This window comes from Mandrillus leucophaeus, unplaced genomic scaffold, assembly GCF_000951045.1.
Source record: "Mandrillus leucophaeus isolate KB7577 unplaced genomic scaffold, Mleu.le_1.0 Scaffold887, whole genome shotgun sequence".
Taxonomy (NCBI): Eukaryota; Metazoa; Chordata; class Mammalia; order Primates; family Cercopithecidae; genus Mandrillus; species Mandrillus leucophaeus.
Genome location: NW_012109663.1, coordinates 257,415 through 276,045, shown reverse-complemented (window position 1 = coordinate 276,045; position 18,631 = coordinate 257,415). Strand labels below are relative to the sequence as shown.

General features: G+C 43.2%; 1 protein-coding gene across 1 annotated transcript; it reads left to right on the top strand.

Annotated features, from left to right (window-relative positions):
* Positions 1–549: 549 nt before the first annotated feature.
* Positions 550–18,631, top strand: LOC105531451. The gene is made up of 2 exons (XM_011969370.1): positions 550–5,979; positions 13,951–18,631. The coding sequence occupies exon 1, from the start codon at positions 550–552 to the stop codon at positions 5,941–5,943; it is 5,394 nt and encodes a 1,797-aa protein (XP_011824760.1). The 3' UTR covers positions 5,944–5,979; positions 13,951–18,631.

Below are 18,631 nucleotides of genomic sequence, written 5' to 3'. Positions count from 1 at the left end.
ATCCTTTTGAACCAAACAGGTCATGTTTCATAGAGTGTAACTTTGGGGGGAAAGGGATGGAATATTCTATTCCTATGAAAAGTTTTACTACCAAAACTCATCTGATTTGGCTCTCCAAAGAAAAAGAAATGCATAGATTTTGAGGCGAATATAAAGCTACCATATGTACCAGGGAGACTTTGAAATATTTCCAGAGTGTCCTTAATTCATTTGAAATGCGTGAAAATTTTGAATTTTATTTAAGAACAAGTGGGGGGAACCATTTAATCAAAAACTTGAGAGTGAAAGATGGCTGTGAGGAAAGAATAATTTCAAACTTGCTAGACATCGCTATAATAGATTACATAGAACATTTGGCTGATTTGAATTAGAACCCACATGCCTCCTCCACCCCCAACCTTCTCTTTTCATCTCATTAGAGCCTCTTCTTTTTACCCTCAAGTGTGGTTTCGATATGACTAGGGAATGGACACTAAAAATATTTCTGGAATGACGTGACCCTCTCTCGCCCCATCCAGGAAAGGGACAAGGCTTCACAAGAAACAGCACATGCTTTCCTTTCATTTCTGGGAGTCCCGGGGTCAACCTACAGATGCTGCTTCTTCCGTGGCCGATGGCATTCAGACTCCTCGCTGCTGCCGACGGGGCCAGGCAAACAACTGGACAGGACAGCTCAGCTACAGAACACTGGCCACAGTCTCGGCCAGAGCAGCAGCCCCCCAGCCACAGACCACCTCCACCGCCCCATCCAGGAGCCTTCCCACCTCCCTCAGGCTTGCTGCCGCCCCGCCACAGGGGCTGAAGAACTGGGAGGTGGTGGCAGCAGTGGCAGCGGTGCCTATAGCCTTGGGGCCAGTCCAGACACGTGGGACCCTGCTTCGGGCAACTCTGCAGCCCCTCCGGGGCCGGAGACGGACCCAAGACTTCCCCAGTGCTCACCATTGTCTTTTCCTGTCGCTGAAACCTGGGCAAGGGCTCATAATGGAAGCTGCCCCTCCTGAGCTGAATTCGAAAGCAAGACAGGCGGAGGTGGGGGACGGGGTGAGCAGTGCTCAAGACAGCCAGGAGCTCAAGCAGCAGCTGTGGCCACTTCCCAAGCCTTCAGCCTCCTCCCAGCGAGAAGCGAAATACGTGGAGATGTGCGCTTCAGCTGAAGTCCAGAGGGAGAGTCCCCGGACCATGAAACTTACCCTGGGGCACTGCCCTGGGGATCAGAGGGCCTCTAGGAGCCCAAAGGAGAAAGCCCAAGATGAACCCAGCAGTCAAAAGTGCAAGACTCCAAGCCCCCAGAACAATCCTGCCTCCTCCGAACTCTCTAGATCCCAGCACTCTGCCTCTGAAGAGGGTGGCAACTTCTCATCTTCCTCATCCTCCTCCTGGATGAACAAAGTAGAAGAAGATGGCCTTTCCAAAATGGAGGACTCCACCACATCCACAGGGGCTCTGGCCACCTCTTCTTCATCCTTAGGCTTTGAGAGTGAGAGTGGTGAAAGTGAAGGTTGCCAGCCCATGGGAGGAGAAGGAGAGAAAATATCAAGAGGAGGGGGAGGAGGAGGAAAAGGAGGAGGGGGAGGAGGGGCAGGAGATGGAACAGAGTGCAGGGACATTATTGCCAAGTCCCAGGGCAGCAGGGACCCCCCCAAAGTCGAAGAGGCTCACTACATCACCACCCATGAGATCCAGCTGAGTGAGGTGGAACAGGACATGGATTTCGACGTGGGACTGGCCTCCCGCTGGGATTTCGAGGACAACAACGTGATCTACTCATTCGTGGATTATGCTTCCTTTGGTGGCAGCGACGAGACCCCAGGGGACACCAGCAGTCTGACCGAAGAGGACGACGACAACAGCTGCTACCTCAGCACCACTCCCAGCACCAACACCACCCGGACGCCCAGCCCTACCAGCAGCGACCTGGCCCGCCCCAATGCAGGCCACAGTGGCCGCGACACCAGCAGCACGGAAGTGGGCAGCGGCCCCTCTGACAGTGGCCCCACTCCCCCACCCACTGGGCCTGGCACTGCCCCCCTGACTGAGGCCTTGCCCGAGACCCCAGAGGCAGCTTCAGGGGCAGCAGCCGCCGCCGCAAGCAGCTGTGGGAGTGCAGCAAGCCAGATCCTCCTATCAATCAAACCGGCTTCCCGAGCTATAAATGAGCCTAGCAACGTGCGTGCAAAGCAAAACATTATTTATGCTGCCAAGCATGAAGGCGACATGAGCCTCCGCGTCTCTACAGCTGCTGAACACAATTCAAGTTCTCTGAAGCAAAACCCGGCTGCAGCAGTGGCTCAGGACCATGCAAAGAAATTCATTGCTGTCCCTGCTCGCCTGCAAACCAGGTGCGGGGCCATCCGGGCAAAGGAGCTGGTGGACTACTCCAGCGGAGCCTCCAGTGCCGTGAGCGAACTGGACGATGCCGACAAAGAGGTGCGTAACCTGACCTCCCGGGCCTTCCGGAGCCTGGCTTACCCCTACTTTGAGGCTCTGAACATCAGCTCCCGGGAGTCCTCCGCCACGCTCTCCGAAGTGGGCTTTGGGCGCTGGTCCACTTTCCTGGACTTAAAATGTGGGGGTGTTGGGGCCAGGGTGGAGCAGAGCCTCCTCAGGAGCAGCGCGGCCTCTGTGGCTGCAGGTCTGAGGAAGGGCAGTGGGGCCCGGGCCACTGCCGACCAGCTCTACATCCAGTCCAAGAAGTCTCAGACCAAGGCCTTGGAGTTCGTGGTTAGCAAAGTCGAGGGGGAAATCAAACATGTGGAGACGCCCCTGTGTTTCCAGAAGCAGGTCCAGACGGGCTCGCGCGTCGTCACCCTTTTGGAGCCCCTGAATGTACGCAGTGAGAGCAAAGCCAGCTCAGCCCCTGGGCCTGGCAGGACCACCAAAGGCCCCGGCAAGGGTCCCGGGTCGGCATACACGGACGACGGCTCCGAGACCTCCGAGGGCAGCAAGCCCGCCTCCCGCGCTGATGGCCCCCAGAAGTCCAAGTTCGCCTCTAGTCTGCTAAAAAATGTCATTTCCAAGAAGATGCAGCGGGAACACGAATTCAAAATGGAGAGGGGAGAAGTCACGGATACATCCCACCACCTCACAGGCACCTCCAAGGAGACGGAGGGCGCCCCCGGGAGCGAGAGGCAGCGAGAGAGGGGCCTGCAGAGGCAGAGCTCTCGTCACTCCGAGGCCGGCTCCGAGTACACCGTGGTCAGCGTGTCCGACGCGGGCGGGGAGGGGTCCGTGGCGGGCTCCAAATCCCCCGTCTTCAAAGCCAGTACTCCTCGCGAGCGCAGCGCAGGCCCTGGCCGGAATTTCACCGATGGACACACAGAAGTGTGTGAAATTAAAAAGAGTGCCTCAGAGACCGTCAAGGGCATCTTCCTCCGTAGTCAGAACAGTGCGTTCCGGTCATGGAAGGAGAAAGAGGCCGAGAAGCGAGAGGAGCAAGCCCCTATCGGGAAGCTGAAGCTGCCCAAAGGAGGCGACTGGCGGGCTGATCTCGGGGAGATTTCTGCCAGCAAGAACACCATCATGTCACGCCTCTTTGTCCCCAACATCCAGCAGACACCCAAGGACAAGCAGCCGGGGAAGCAGGCCACCAAGTATCCTGCTGCTCAGGCCACTTCCACAGCGGTGATCAGACCCAAGGCTCCCGAAATCAAGATCCGGCTGGGGAGTGTGCAGCAGCCGAGCTCAGACTTCAACATTGCCAAGTTGCTCACACCCAAGCTGGCTGGTGGCAGCGCGTCTAACCTGTTCAAGACCATCGAGGACAATAGCAGGGCGCAGCAGAAACTCTTCCGCGGGGACAACCTAGAAAAAGTGCCTCATTTCCAGGTGAGAGACATCAGAGACAAGTCCAAGGCTCAAGGCCCCCTCCATCAGGTGAGAGATGTCAGGAAACTAATTAAAGGGTCAGGGGATAGCAGTGACAAGGGCAGTGTTACCCCAGAGCAGGGGCTGACTGGACCCAAATCCAGGCAGCTGTCTGCAGCAGCTGGCGGATCTGGATCCCTGTCTCCCATGGTGATTACATGCCAGGCTGTAGTGAACCAGAGGGAAGATAGCATGGACCGAGAGCCCAGGGAGAGCATGGGCAAAGGGGGCGGCAGCAGAGTCTTGAATTCCTCCTCCCCAGAAGGGACAGTCTTGGTTCACAGGGCATCTGGCAGGCTGCCTGTGGCTACCATTGCCCCCAATAAGCCCGAGCAGGGCTCATACCTACCTGTGCTCAAGATTGTCTCCAAGGCTTCCACCCAGAAGACCCCAGAGAAGCTCAAGGAGGAGGAGGTCAAGGAGGAAGGGAAAGCCACAAAGCCAGCCCGGAATGCCCTGGAGAAGCTGACTGCAGCCGTGAGGTCCATGGAAGAGCTGTACAGCTTCAACAGGAATGAGTGGAAGCGCAAAAGCGATCCCTTGCCTATGATGATGGACAGCCACGTGCTGTCGCTCATTGCCAGTGAGGAGAGGGAAGGGGTGGTGGGTGCTGAGGGAGACCACGACAAGCTGTCCAAACGGCTTGGTGAGGTGGAAGAACGGGGCACAGGAAACAAAGCTGGTGTGGTCCTGCGAGGGGCCCCCATAGAACGTCTGCAGCGGAGAAACTCCAACCCCAGCGCTGAGAGTGTGTCTGCCAGGGCAGCGGCCTTTGAGAACCTGGCCAGAGAAAGACCCCGATCTCTCTATATTCCCCAAGTCCACAAGGATGTGGAGAGAACACAACCCCTGCAGCCCCTCCCACCACTCCCCAGCAACCGGAACGTGTTCACTGTAAGTGCCAGCAGCATCCAGAAAACTGGGGGTGTCGCTGGCAAGTTCCCACAAGGGCCTTCTCCAGAGAGTCCTTCAGCGGCTAAGGGCATCAAATCGCAGGGACTCCGGTCCCTCAAGATCCCTCCAGCCACCCGGACACCTCCTGATGAGGTGACCAACAGGAAAAGTGGCAGCAATTTGGAGAAGAGCAACAGTGACTGTGAGAATTACCTGACCATCCCTCTTAAAGGAAGCTCTGCTGCAGGGGAATTTCTTAGCAGGCCTGGGGTTTCCAGGGAGGGGCCCCCCAACTCCTCAGCTGCCACTCTCTGTAGTTTACCCCCACTGAGTGCCCGCAGTCAGGTCCCCAGTAGCTCCAAAGGCTCTCAGGTTAGTGGAACCAGCCGACCAGCTTGGCGTACCAAACCTGAAAACCCCCGGGAGACAGTAGCTGCCCCCCAAGGGCCCCAGAACCCTGAGCATCCCCCCACCACCATCTACCACCAGCCTCCGCTGCCCTTCACTCTACAGGGGGCCCAGCCCCAGGTCCTCTGCTTCTCCCCACCCAGCATGCCTGCTCCTGCACCTGCAGGCTCAGCTCCAGTTCCCACAGACCCCTTCCAGCAGCCACAGCCTCAACAGACCCAGCGTAAGATGCTCCTGGATGTGACAACTGGCCAGTACTATCTGGTGGACACACCGGTACAGCCCATGACCCGGAGACTGTTTGACCCTGAGACAGGGCAATATGTGGATGTGCCCATGACCTCCCAGCAGCAGGCTGTGGCTCCCATGTCCATCCCTGTGCCTCCCTTGGCCCTGAGTCCTGGGGCTTATGGACCTACCTACATGATTTACCCTGGGTTTCTGCCCACTGTGCTGCCCACAAATGCCCTGCAGCCCACACCAATTGCTCGTACTCCAGGAGGCAGTGAGCTCTCCCCAATGGCGGCTGAGCCTTCCAGCAAAGAGGCAGCTGCAGCGTTCACGGAGGCCCCATACTTCATAGCTTCTGGTCAGTCTCCAGCCGCCTCATCCTCCTCAGCCCCAGCAGCCACATCTCAACTTGTAGGGGCCAAGGGCTTTGCCCAGCTGCATGGCAAGCCTGTCATCAGCATTACTTCACAGCCCCTGGGGCCACGGATCATTGCTCCCCCTTCCTTTGATGGCACCACCATGAGCTTTGTGGTGGAACACAGATGATGGGCAGTCACCAGGAAGTGGAATGAAACACTCCTGGTAAGTGAATTTCACTTTGATAATCAGGTTTAAGAGAGTAAGAACAATAATTTTTTTGTTTGTGTTTGTAGTAAGAGATTTACAACAAAGGAGGCTGTCTCTAAAAATGGATGTTTTGAGAGAATAGAACAAAACCACATCCAATTTACAAAGGGGATAATTTTGCCAGGATTCCCCCCTCTCTCCAGGCTTCAGTCCCCAAGGTCAGCCTTTGCCCTTTGACCTTTTCAGATTGCCTGAGTGTTTTTTCCCACCTGAGAGTAGAAGGGGAGTGAACCTTGGGTCTGTCCCTTCAGTCTTTTGTAAACGTTGTCAGGGCAAAGAAATGAAAATCCAGCTTGGATTTTGTGGAGTGAGCCTCACTCTGCTTGTGACAGCCCCAGGGACAGGAGGCACTGAACATTCTAGGAGGTCATTGCAAAACCCTTCAATCTGTTTGCTCCCCAGAAGTATGGAGAAGCAAAGACAGATGTTTCTTGTAGAAACATTTTCTAAAATCTGCAGAAAAGCTTCTTTCTCCTCTTGTATCTTCCTTTTGAAATTGCTTATAAAAGCGGCTGTATTTTTTAAGCTCTTGTTTTTCAGTTTTCAGATAATCAGAACACATTCTTAGGATGAGTTCAAGGTCTTTAATGTGTCTTACACACACACACACACGCACACACTTTGATTTCTATGGAGGATTCTGGAGCTGCAGTTACTCCTTGCTTGAATGGAGTTGCTGTGTTTAATCCAGTCCTGTTCAGAGTGAACACATTATGCTTTGCTGCTAATCCCCACAAGACTGTTATTTTCATGTCTGCATTCTTTCTTCAGAAAAGAATCAACTTCTACACCTACCCCCAGGTAAAGGAAATCAGAGTAAATAGATTCCTGACACCTAAGTTAATCCAAATGTCCAAACAGGAATCCCTGGAAATACAGTACATGGAACTTGATAGGAAGAGGGAGCTTTACTTGTTCAAACCGGGACACTTCAGGTCAAACACATGACAGGGCAAAGACACCTTCAGATATGAGCGTAAAGGTGTCAGAACTGTGTGGGGACAAACTTGCCCCTTACACTCCTGTTCTCTTCAGATAGGGAAAGGGTGATATTATAAATGCTTCTAGGACTTTCAGTCTTTGGTAAGATCATATTCTGAACCAAAAAAAAAAAAAAAAAAGAAGAGAAATCCTATTTATGCTTCTATAATAAAAAATAAGTTATTTCTCTCTTCTCTGTTATAATTGAAAAGGAACGGGAATATTGTTGCTTTGTGCAATGAAAGAGCCTTCATTCTGGAGTTAGGATCATTGGATTTTGGAGTCACACAGCTTCTCACCAGCTGTGTGATGTTGGGCATTACAAGCTTTTTAGCATTCATGTGTCATCTCTAGTGGAGACAATAATATCTAACCCTAAACATGTATCTAAATATCAGATGATATAATAGTGTACTGCAAGCTAAAAATTTTGTTCAAATTAAGGGATTGTTACTGAATATTATTACACTTATTGGACTGTAAGACAACATTAGGCATTGTTTAAAAAACCCTTAAACCTTTCTCTAAGAATTCAGTTGAAAGCACAAGCCTCATTTTAGCTGCAATCTAGAAATACATTATTTAAATTATTCTTCTGGGAGAGTCTGCAACAGGCACTGTGTGATGATAACATATAAAGAGGGGAGGGAGAAAATTAAAGCCAAATAAGTCATATTTTGTTTAGTGTAGAAAATTAAAAAAATATTCAATATGCATGGGTAGGAAACTCAGAATTAGAGAATTAGTTTCGCAGAAGGAAAAGAGTAGCCTATAGGCAAAAGTGTTTTAATCGCTTAGACAGGTGGTGTGTTTACCTAGGGCTGTTTGAGACCAGCTAATGCTATGAGACCTTTGTGCAAGCTGTGGAGGTACAGAAGCAAGGGGAAGGGAGGACAAGGAAGAGAGGAGAGAGAATCGGGCACACACTTGCACAGTATCCTCTTAAGCAGCTGCCTTTGGCCTTTCTCCTGTCTGTTGAGTCTAGAGAGATTAGACTTGGGGTTGTTTCCAATAGACACAGATATGCATTAGAGTTTTTAGCATTTGGGACTAGAATGGTGATATTTGAAAATTTTTCCCTTTTTGAAATCACGACCTTTATTTTAGTAAATAAAGCCCTAAAGATAGACAGAAAGGCCAAATCTGGTTGGCAACTAAAGATTAGCTTTTTGTATGTAGGCAAAAGTTGACTTAGCCAAATTGAAATAATGAATTAAAAATTTTTCAAAATTCACGTTTTTGAACATTCAATACCACCCTCCAAAGAAAAGCCAGATGGATTTTTTTTTAAGTGTGTAATTCTTCTCCTTGTGTAAAAAATTGTAAGTACTGTTCAGATATTTCAAGATGCTCATATAGATGGTCAGTGTGAGAAATCTTGAAAGGTGATTTCAGGTCAAAATTTCCTTTAAAAACCAGACTTATTGCAGATATTTGTTTTGAGGTAGGGTAGATTTATGTGCTCTTTTCAAATGAGAATTTATGTAAATGATTTTTATCTGACCACAATATTTCACAGAGAAGAAAACTGGGACTTAGAAAGAAATGGTTTGCTGAGGTCCCCAGAGAATGAGACAACCAGGATGTTTAGAACCAGCTCTTAACTCCTGGGCGACACCATGCTCCCTGCAGACCACTCTATGTTCCTTGGTGTGATGCATGGAGCAAAAAAGGGACAGTAAAGAAGGTGTAATGAGCTCTGAACTGGCAGCAAGGACACCTGGGATCTGCTCTGTGGTGGCATTTGGCCATTAACCATCTGTGTTTCCATTTGCCTCTCTGGACATTTGTAAAATGAATGTTTCAACAAAATGCGCTAATTCAACAAGCCTGAATTACATGCCTACATTCCACCAGCCACTGTGTACTCCCTGTTGGGGCCATAAACCCACATACAGATAACACAAATTAGGGGCTTACACTCCAGCAGGAGACAAACTTGTACACACAAAACTACAAAACAAGTGTTCAAGAACTGTCATAACCTTTAAGATTCCTTCCAGTTCAAATAATAAGTATTTCATCATCTATTTTTAGCACCACATTGCAACAGGGAGCTTCACTTTTTTTCCTTCCCGTATATATTTGGACATAAACAGCTGCTGTTATCTTTTTCTGATTATTCTCTTATAAATGTTCCCTTATTAAAAAATTTTTTATAGGTGAGTTTTTCTCACTTCTCTTCATCCTGTGGTCAATATTCCAGTATTTCTCAGATTTTGCCATGCCACACCACATCTAAAAAGTAGTAATATTATTCATTTTATTATTATTTAGGACTCCCATCTCACACTGTGATTAATGGACAAGGCTGTGTACCACCTGGGACCCAACTGCTCAGGTGGCTACAGCAGTAACCCAATTGCAACACACCAGTGCACTAGGCACACCAGCTGCAAAACTTCACCACTTTCTTTTTCACTGTTGTTAGGTCTTTTTGTCTGTCTATTTTGGTTTTTAATGTTCCCTCTTCACATGATCTTTGAAAACTTTTTAATGAGTTTTTTTTTTTTTTTTCGATTTCTGTTATTTGAGGCACATGGCTATATTTTTCTCTTCCTGACATACTTTCCTGCCCATCCACTTAGATGCTATATTTTTGTTTTAAGATTTTAATTGAGACTTGATACTAAATACAATTTACAAGGGCATAAAGATAAAATAAATATGTAATATTAATAAAAGAAAACTTTCATTGGCACAAATAGTGGATATCAGCCTAAGGGAACTGCAATTATTTTGTTTCATTTTTATGTCCTTTTTCTCTTTTTACTGTAAGCCTTTGTTTCTTCATTTCTCCCTGTGTTTCATGTTGCTCCTGCATTGTTGGTCTTTCTTTTCTATTTACTTCCTCAGAGTGATTTCTACCCCCTGTATAGGGCCCCATGCATCAGCAACAGAAGTAGGAAGAGCAAGGGCTGGATTCAGGGAGAGCTGTTTTATTATTCTAAGGGGTCCCTAGACTGGTCCTTAGATTATCAAACCCAGTCTCTTTGTACTAAAATTCCAAGAGGAAATTGGCACATAGAGAGATTAAGTAACCCTTCCTTACTCACAGAACTGGGACTCAAAACCTAAATATTCCATGCCAAAGTCTTTTCCTTTTTTAGAGGTGGAGTCACTACATTGCCCAGGCTGGAGTGCAGTGGTGCACAGGCGCTTTCTTCTTGCTGTCCATTTCTCCTTTTCCTTTCTCCCTAAGGCCACTTTTCTTTGGAGTTACTTCCTGGTGTCTGTCCCACTAGTTTGTCTTTTTCCCGTTGCCATTTACTTGAGAATTTATTTTCTGTCCTTTGCTTTTTTTTTTTTTTGCAACTTGTTCCTTACTGTGGTTTCTCATTTTCCATTCACTGCAACTTGATTTAGTTCAATGTGCCGCCACCTTACTTCTTCCCTTTTCCTCACTTTTTTTGTAGTTTGTTTTTATCACAGATTAGACCGCTTAAAGGGTAGGACCGGGTGGGTTCTCCAGCTCCCTCACCTGAATGTTCTTAAAGCATTGTACTTGCAGCCCAGGCAAGTCATCTGAGGGACAGGGACTTTGCTGACTCAGCGCATGCAGGCCAGGTAGCTAATCCGCAGGCTATAACCTAGACATTTTATTTTCACTTCATTCCATAATTACCTTCACGAATTGATTAGTTTATTTCTATTTTCCCCACTAACTTGGTAGTGACTTCCTCTCCCAATTATTGTATATAGCTGCTGTTTTGTTTTATCTTCTTAATGTATTTTTTTGTTTTTGCCTTTTCTTTTCTCCCTTTCCCTTTAATTGCATTGTGGCTTTCCTCTAGCTTACTATTTCATACCTTTCTTCACAATTCCACTGCCTTTATGTTTTCTTTTTTAACTTATCTAAAATTAATAAAAAATGAAAAGTAATAGCTAGTGTGTATTAATCATTTAGTATATACCAAGACTTAACATCATTGAATTTCTAACACAGGTAGGTACTATTTTTAATCTCTGTTTGACAAATTAAACATTAACTTGTCCCACATCAACAGCTATTGAAATCCAGGCACTTGGAGCTCCATGCCTGTTCTTTTATAGATCACCCCCTTGTTCATCTATTTGTCTTATTCTCTGCTTTCTGGTCTCAGTTCTTTGTTGTAAATTGTACCTCTTCCCTTATCTGTTCTTTGTGTCAGGACTCTCCCACTACCTAACTTCTCCAAAACTTTTCAGCCCTTGCATTTTTCCTCTCAGCCACATCAGTCCGCTAAAGGGTTAATTATATGAAACATTAAAGTCCTTGTGGATGGGAGAAGAGAACACAGTTGGCATTTGACTGGCTGCCCTGCTGCTAATTTTCCAAACTTCTGTTTCATTCAGAGGAAATAGAATCTTCTGGCCATTTTACTGCCGTGGAGTGAGTGTGTGTGTGTGTGTGTGTGTGTGTGTGTGTGTGTGTTGTGGTTTGGGGCAAAGGGCAGGGAAAGGGAATAAGGTAAGAAACTGACCCTGAATCTGTCAGTGTTCAGCATATACTAAAACTCTGTGTGTGCTTTTCATTTATTAAAAAACTAGCTGTCCTTAGAACACTGTATGCCCCAAAAAGAAACCTGAGCCAGCTTAAGGACTCCTAGGAGCTGTGGCTCCCAGCGGTGGGAGAATTTTTGTTTATGTAAAGCAGAAGAATGTGGGCTATAAAGGTAAGGGTGAAATCTTCTTGGATGCCAGTGAATTAAAGCATTTTAGTTGAAGGGGAGCTGTGTGGCTTTTACTAAAGCATAAGTACGTGTGCCTTGAAGTCAGGCAACCCCAACTCAGATTCTAATATTGTTACTTACTAGTCTAAGTAACTAATCTTACTTACTAGTCACAGTGTAGTCCAGGCAAGTGACTTGCTGTCACTGAGCCTCATTTTCCTCATCTGTAAAATGGGGTACATTTCAGGAGAGTAGTGAAGACTGAATTACAGAACCATGACAGAAGACAGCACATATACATGGCATGTAGTAAGTGTTCAAGCTCCCTCACAAATGCCTCAGAATCCCCTTATCTTCTCAGGGCCCTTCACCAGAGCAGAAAATCAGCTCTTATCAATGCAGACTCCCAGGGTAAGCATCATGGACCTGTGCCCAGGATTGCTCTGTATTTCCCCAAACCGGAGGCAGTGCCCACAGCTCTGCAGTCCTCTTTGAGCTAGCTGGCTGATCTCTCAGGGCAGGCCAGTTGGCTGTGTGTCAGGGTACTCTAGTATCCCCCAAGGCCTTCCAGAATGTTATACAACTCTGAGCATAGCTTGCCAGCTGTGTGTGGTGATTTTCCCCTCTGTCTGGGCACAGGCCAGCGTGGAGAAAGGGAAAATCTGACCCAGGATCCCTGTTGAACTCTGTCATGTGTTCTGGTCCTAAAACCGTGGGAAGTCATCCAGTTAAACTCCCTGGTGACACAGTGTAGTCATCCTTCATCTTTACTGACTTCTTCATGATCCATTCTACTGCAGCAAATGTTTGTGAGGCCTCTGACAGGTTAGCTATATTGGCGATTTTTATTACTTTGTCTTTAATAGGAATTGGGAGCAACTTTACTAATTCTCAATTTCAAATCAAATTCCTCTGAAATTAGTGTAAGCAGAAGCGATATTCTGTGAATATCCAAAAAGGCAGTATCTATACTATCAATCCTTAAATATGATCCTAGTAGATTGTATAACCAGATTTCTCCTTCATTTCTCAGACTATTACTGTCCTATAGTGCAATGTCTCTCTTGACTGTTTCTTTCTTTTCTGTATCTCTGTCTCCCTTCAATGTCTTCTCACTGCTCAAGGAGTCTTTGCAAACCTTGCCTTGTGATAGGACTCAGCCAGAGTTGTTGTCAAATCCTTGGATCCACATTGAAATTATTCTTCTGAGTCCCATATTTTCTTTTCTCCCTCTTGTAATCAAATTTTATTTTTCTATTGCTGCTTTTGATGTCCTAAGGTAGAAAAACTTACATTTAGCAAATGAGGGGTCTCCAAATTCACAACGGTCCCTTTCATCTTGCAGGTCATTCCTCAATATAAAATACAACACAATAAAATAAACATGGAGTATATACATATGAGCTTAAAAATTATTCTTATGGACTTCTTTTTTAAAACACATAGTTAAACAGGTTTGTTTCTAGATGACAGAATTAAAATGTCCCTTGCCTTGCTACTCTGAGTGCATATAATTGGCTAGACAGCTGTTATTTGATACTTTTGGGAGGTTATTTTTCACATGAGTCTTCTTAATCCCTAACAAATATTACCTGTAGGCCACTCTATTTCTGTTTTCATAATATTGTGTTCAAATATCAACTCCCAAATGTTTTAAAAAAAAAAGGCTTACTTAGGCAAAGTTCTGGTAGATATGCTAGAACTTATGTGGAGATAGAAAAGGCTAACCTTCAGTAAGCTTTTAAACATGTCAATGCTATTCTAGAATTGATTTAACTAAGTTAGGTTCTAATCAGTACATCTTATTTTAAACAAAATGTACTATGTGAACTTCGACATAATTTAAGTACTGGTCATTTGCTTTACAAGAATTCTCAGTATGGAGTTTACTCATTTAATAAGATTGATAACTAAATTTCAAATATTTCCATTTAGCTTAAATATTTCTGCATGCTAATATTAGAAATACATCTATTATTTTATCTTTGCTATGAATGATTTCAATGAAACTGAGCATTTAACTTTAAAGTCATTTTTGAAGAGTTGATTAGATTTGATTCAAGTTCCAGTTGGGGCAATTTCTCGAAGTTGGCATAATGTTCAGTAAGTTCATAAACACATTTGCCAAGCACATTTTAAAATGTTAACTTCATTGTTGACATTGAAATTAGCCAAACAGTTAAATAAAATGTATTTTAATATTTTTCTTGTTTCGTAAAAGTGAAATTTGCTTTTAGAACTAAAAATGTTTTCCTTGACTATGTTTTTTTTTTTAAATTTTTTTATTTTATAGGAGCAAGACAAAAAGATGGACTATTCTTCTTTAATCTGGAATTTGCATTGTAATAGCACTAAGAATTAATTCATCTGGAAAACTTCTTCCACATGTGTTATTCTTAATTTTTGCTTCTTATAAGCCAAGTGTGTAAGTTTCTGTATTTTTCTGAACAACCCTCTTAAGGCAGTTTTTATTTTAATTTTATTAAGTTGATTGAATGGTTGCATTTTTTCCCTTTATGACTATTTCTTTTTATACTTCAACACAAGATATAAACTTTCTATTCACCTCCTTTCCCCCTGTACTTGTGACTAGACAAACAATTCCTTTGTTCCCATTGTTCAGTCAAAACATGCAACAGAATGGGATTGATTCTGTTGTGAACCAAGCTAGCAAATCAGTAGTTTGGATCACGAATCTCCTTATAGGTTCTTGGAATATATCAAGACTAGCTGGCTGAGTTGTAGTACATATTTAAGTTTGCAATATGGTGGTCTGCTCTTTGAATAATGTATCAGCCAAACCTACCCATGCTCTTGGTTATGCTCTATGTGTTATTTTATTAGGTTTGGCATGATTTCAAAGGTGATTGTGAAAAATGGTGGTTTTAATGTTTGTGCTTTATTTTATTTTTCCCATTTGTACAATGCCACAACACTATTTGTTGTCTTAAAATAGAATAGCTTGAAATACTGGAAAGCCACTGATTGCATCTAAAATTAAGTACTTAGTCTCAGAAAGGTATAAAATATCTATTTTCCTTTAAGAATCCAACTATTTTTGTGGGTGTATAGCATTTTTCTTTTCTTCAATAATTCCCTCCATAGTTGCATACTCATGTCTCTCATGGATTGTTTGGAGTTTAAAGAGTGACCCTTTGGGGCAGTAGAGTAGAATACGGCACTAATTCAGTGGCTCTGATTCACTCCAGCCCTAGCCTTGCTATCCCAATAACAGTAACCTAGAGTTACAACACTTGCTCCTTATGAGGCAGGTTTGAAGAGATGTCAAGAATCCAAATCACGGAATCTTTTATCGACATTCAGTACTGTCTCAGTTGTAACCCAATTCTGAAGGCTATTTGAGTGAGTGAGTGCAGTGAGTCTTGAAGACTGGAAGACTTGATTGAACAGATAAATATTTAGCTTGCCATAATAAGTGTATCGATAGATACTTGGCAAATGTTACGTTGAAATATTACTTGATTACTTTTTAAAGGAATAATTTGAAGTTTTTCTCAGGCTTTTTTTTTTTTTTTTGAGAATCTCCCTTTATTTACCAATTTGTTGAAAGATAAAGCATTCTGGTAAATTTTTAATGCCCTATTATTATTTTAATCATCAGCAATATTTTATTTCTGCTTAAAATTTCTTCATAAGCCACAGAGTTTTATGCTACTCATGACAAAAAGTGTGAGTAAAAAACTATGAGACTGAATTTTGTATGATTTATATAATCTTGTCACTTTGTAGTTATGCTTCCCATCTCGGACTCTTAAAAAAAACTTAATTTAACTTTCAGGGTCTTCCTTTAAGGGATCTTACTCTGAAAAAAGCTTCTCTTGGGTATAGGGAAAGGTTTGAGGCAGGAATAGTCAACTCTGATCATGATTCAATTGCTTGTTGTGCTGATGAGCTATGAAATGAAGCTATAGACTTTATGAGATACGAAATACGAAACATAGTCTCTATGCATAAAAAAGACGCCCTTGTGCCAAATTCAAGAAAAAGATATTTCTTTATCCTAGAGGTCTTCTTACCCAGGCATATCAATCAATTCCCCCCATAACTTACTGAGGTTTTCTCCACTGGGGAACAAATCTTACAGCATCAGAGCTTCCTCGTTTTCAGAAGAGATTGGCTGGGTATAAGGTAACTTAATATTGACCCAAGAAAGTAGAATCCCTTTCAGAAATCTTTACACTTATTTTACTGAAAGCAGCACCAAGAAACCTCCAGTATTTGAATACACCTGGTGAAACCTATATAGGATTTGGGTGGATAGTACCAAACTTCTTAAGACTGGTTTAAAGCCAAATGTGACTTTCAGGAAAAACCAGTGGCCATGTTGAGTAGTGACCGCTCACTCGCCAACTCTTCAAAAAGAGAAACAACTCCTTCCCTAGAAAATGTGGTAGAGTTGAGAGTTTGGGGCCCATAATCTATGTATCAGTGTTTCTCGCCAGCAGATTTGAGTTTTAAATTCTCACATTGAGGTAAATTAGGACACAAACTAAGGAAAGAAGGAAAAAGTTTTTCATTTGTTTGTTCTATACAAGAGACTTCACCTTTTAGGAAGTTGCCAAGGACACAGTGATGTCCAAGTGGTTAAAAACGCAACTTTTAAATAATGTTCTATTAATATCACGTCATCTATTGATAATTTTATGGTTCTCTATTTCACCAAATCATACAAAGCTGCTAGGCCATTCACTACCTCCAGTGATAGGAAAAAATATTTTCACAGGCATGAGGTAAATCTCAATCTTTATTTTTATTGTTTTGTCATTTCTTGAGGTTGCATGAATATTTGAATGAAGTAATATACCCTTCCGTTTATAACTCAGGTGGAATCAAACAAGAGTCTATGAAGCCTTCTGACCTATAAAACTATTACTCTAATAATGTCCCTTTAGCTACTGAACTTCCCCTTTATTTTTTATTACTATAATACCATTAGTAAAACATTTCCTAAATAGTGCCTTGAACTTGAATCTAATCAGATTTGCAGAGTCTGGCTTTTATAATATCCTCTTAGGGTTATATGTGTGGCTCAGTTTTCCAGAAGGGCCACTTTTTACTTCTTGATAAAATGGTCATATTTGAAATCTGTTCCATTTCAATCGTTTCTGGAAAACTGAACGCATTTGTAACCATATAAAAATTTAATTCACCAGAATGTATTTTTTTAAAAAGTACTCACTGAAATTGCCCTCAGGATTAAGTGAAGGCCCAGATATGTAGGTAATGACATAGCAGATAGGCTCTCTATATGTCCATTTATCATGGAGTAAATAAGCTAAAGCAAATTACACTTTATATCTTTATAACAAATCTCAACTATTGACATGCATTTCTAATACATCCTTATGTCACTGGAAATATCTGGTGATATAAATTCCTTTTTCTTATTTTCAAATTTGACATTATCATCTTTACCTCTTAAAAAGATACATCTTAATTGTTTTCATACTTCATAGAAATCAAAGTCTGTGTCTGCTACAAATTGAATGCTCACATTACCTGAAATAGTACTTTGGACTGCAGGACAGGACAGTATTGATTCCTAAGTAGATTGACTATAATCTCATGATAAGTATGTATATGTGCATGGGAAAACAACATTCAACAATAGTCTTTGTGTTTAAAAACTATCATGGTATACATTTACTTATGTGGTGCTTGAGGAGTTTCATTCTACAGTTTACAAGGTGTAGGTTTGCACCCCAAATTCTCAGGGTCTGCTATTTCACCCAAATACTTGAAAGAAAAAGGTGCCCTGTATTTTATCAGTACTGTTGAGGGGGAAATTTTTTGTGTAAGTTTGTTTGAGAAAACTGCTTATAAAAATCAAATTCACAAAATATGTTAGGCTTTCACATAATTTCTAAGGCGATATATGTAGAAATAAGATATATATTATCAAGAGACCGCTTATGTATTCTTAACTAACTTCTGGGTCCTAAGTAGACCTCACAGGTGCATAAAATCATTAATAAAGCATGTAGCACTTGCTGATTGGTGCCTTAAGCTTGAATCTAATCAAAATTGCAGACTCTGGTCCCCTGGGGTAAAAAACATGTCCATCTGTGGCACGTGTGAGTACTAGGCCCAGGGGAAGAGTCTGAAAATTGAACTCCTTTGTATGTCCTGTGTCTCAGAAGAGAACTTAATGTTCAGAGCAGCGTTTGTAAGCTGTTAACATTCAGTATTTCATGTTGCAACTAGAACACATTAGATTTATTCTTGTTTAATTCATCATGGTGCAGAATAAAACACACATACACATCTGATTTGATTTCTTTTTCTTTTTTTAAGTTTCATAATTGCTTTTTATGGTTCGTGTTAATGGCAAGAAGTCCTTCCCAGGGCTCCCTGAATAACCTACCATACCTGTATCCACAGCAGGTGATGCTTTCTTTTTATCCCCACTTTGAAGACATGTGTTTCTGTATTTACACATAAATTATACTATTGTATAGTAAAGACAGCAGTGGTTGAAAAGAATGTGAACACTGTAGAAGTTATGTTGGAAAAGAGGAGAGTAAATTGTGTGATTAATGGGGAAGGATGTTGGATAATGTTATACCCCGGACTATGAAAAAAGCTGATGGTAAATGGGAAGAATGTGAAATTTTAAACTGCTCTCAACATAGGAATCTTGGTGGAAAAGGTTCCTACCAGAGGTCTGATATGATTCAATTGTAGAATGCAATGAACTTGGCCAAGGGAACTTTGAATCCAGCCAAGAGGACTTTGAATCTCAACAGCTCTGAGAATCACATTTTCAGTGCATTGAATATGGAGTAAACTATTTAGACAAGGATTCTGTGAGACTAGCCTACTTACCTTCAATTGCCAGCATTTGTAAATGATTGTGCAATCTTGTGTAATGGTCTTTTATTTTGACTGTTTTGGAAAAAAAAGTTTTATTGTTTTTTTTTTTTTTTCCCCAGTAAAAATTACTTCAAAGAAAA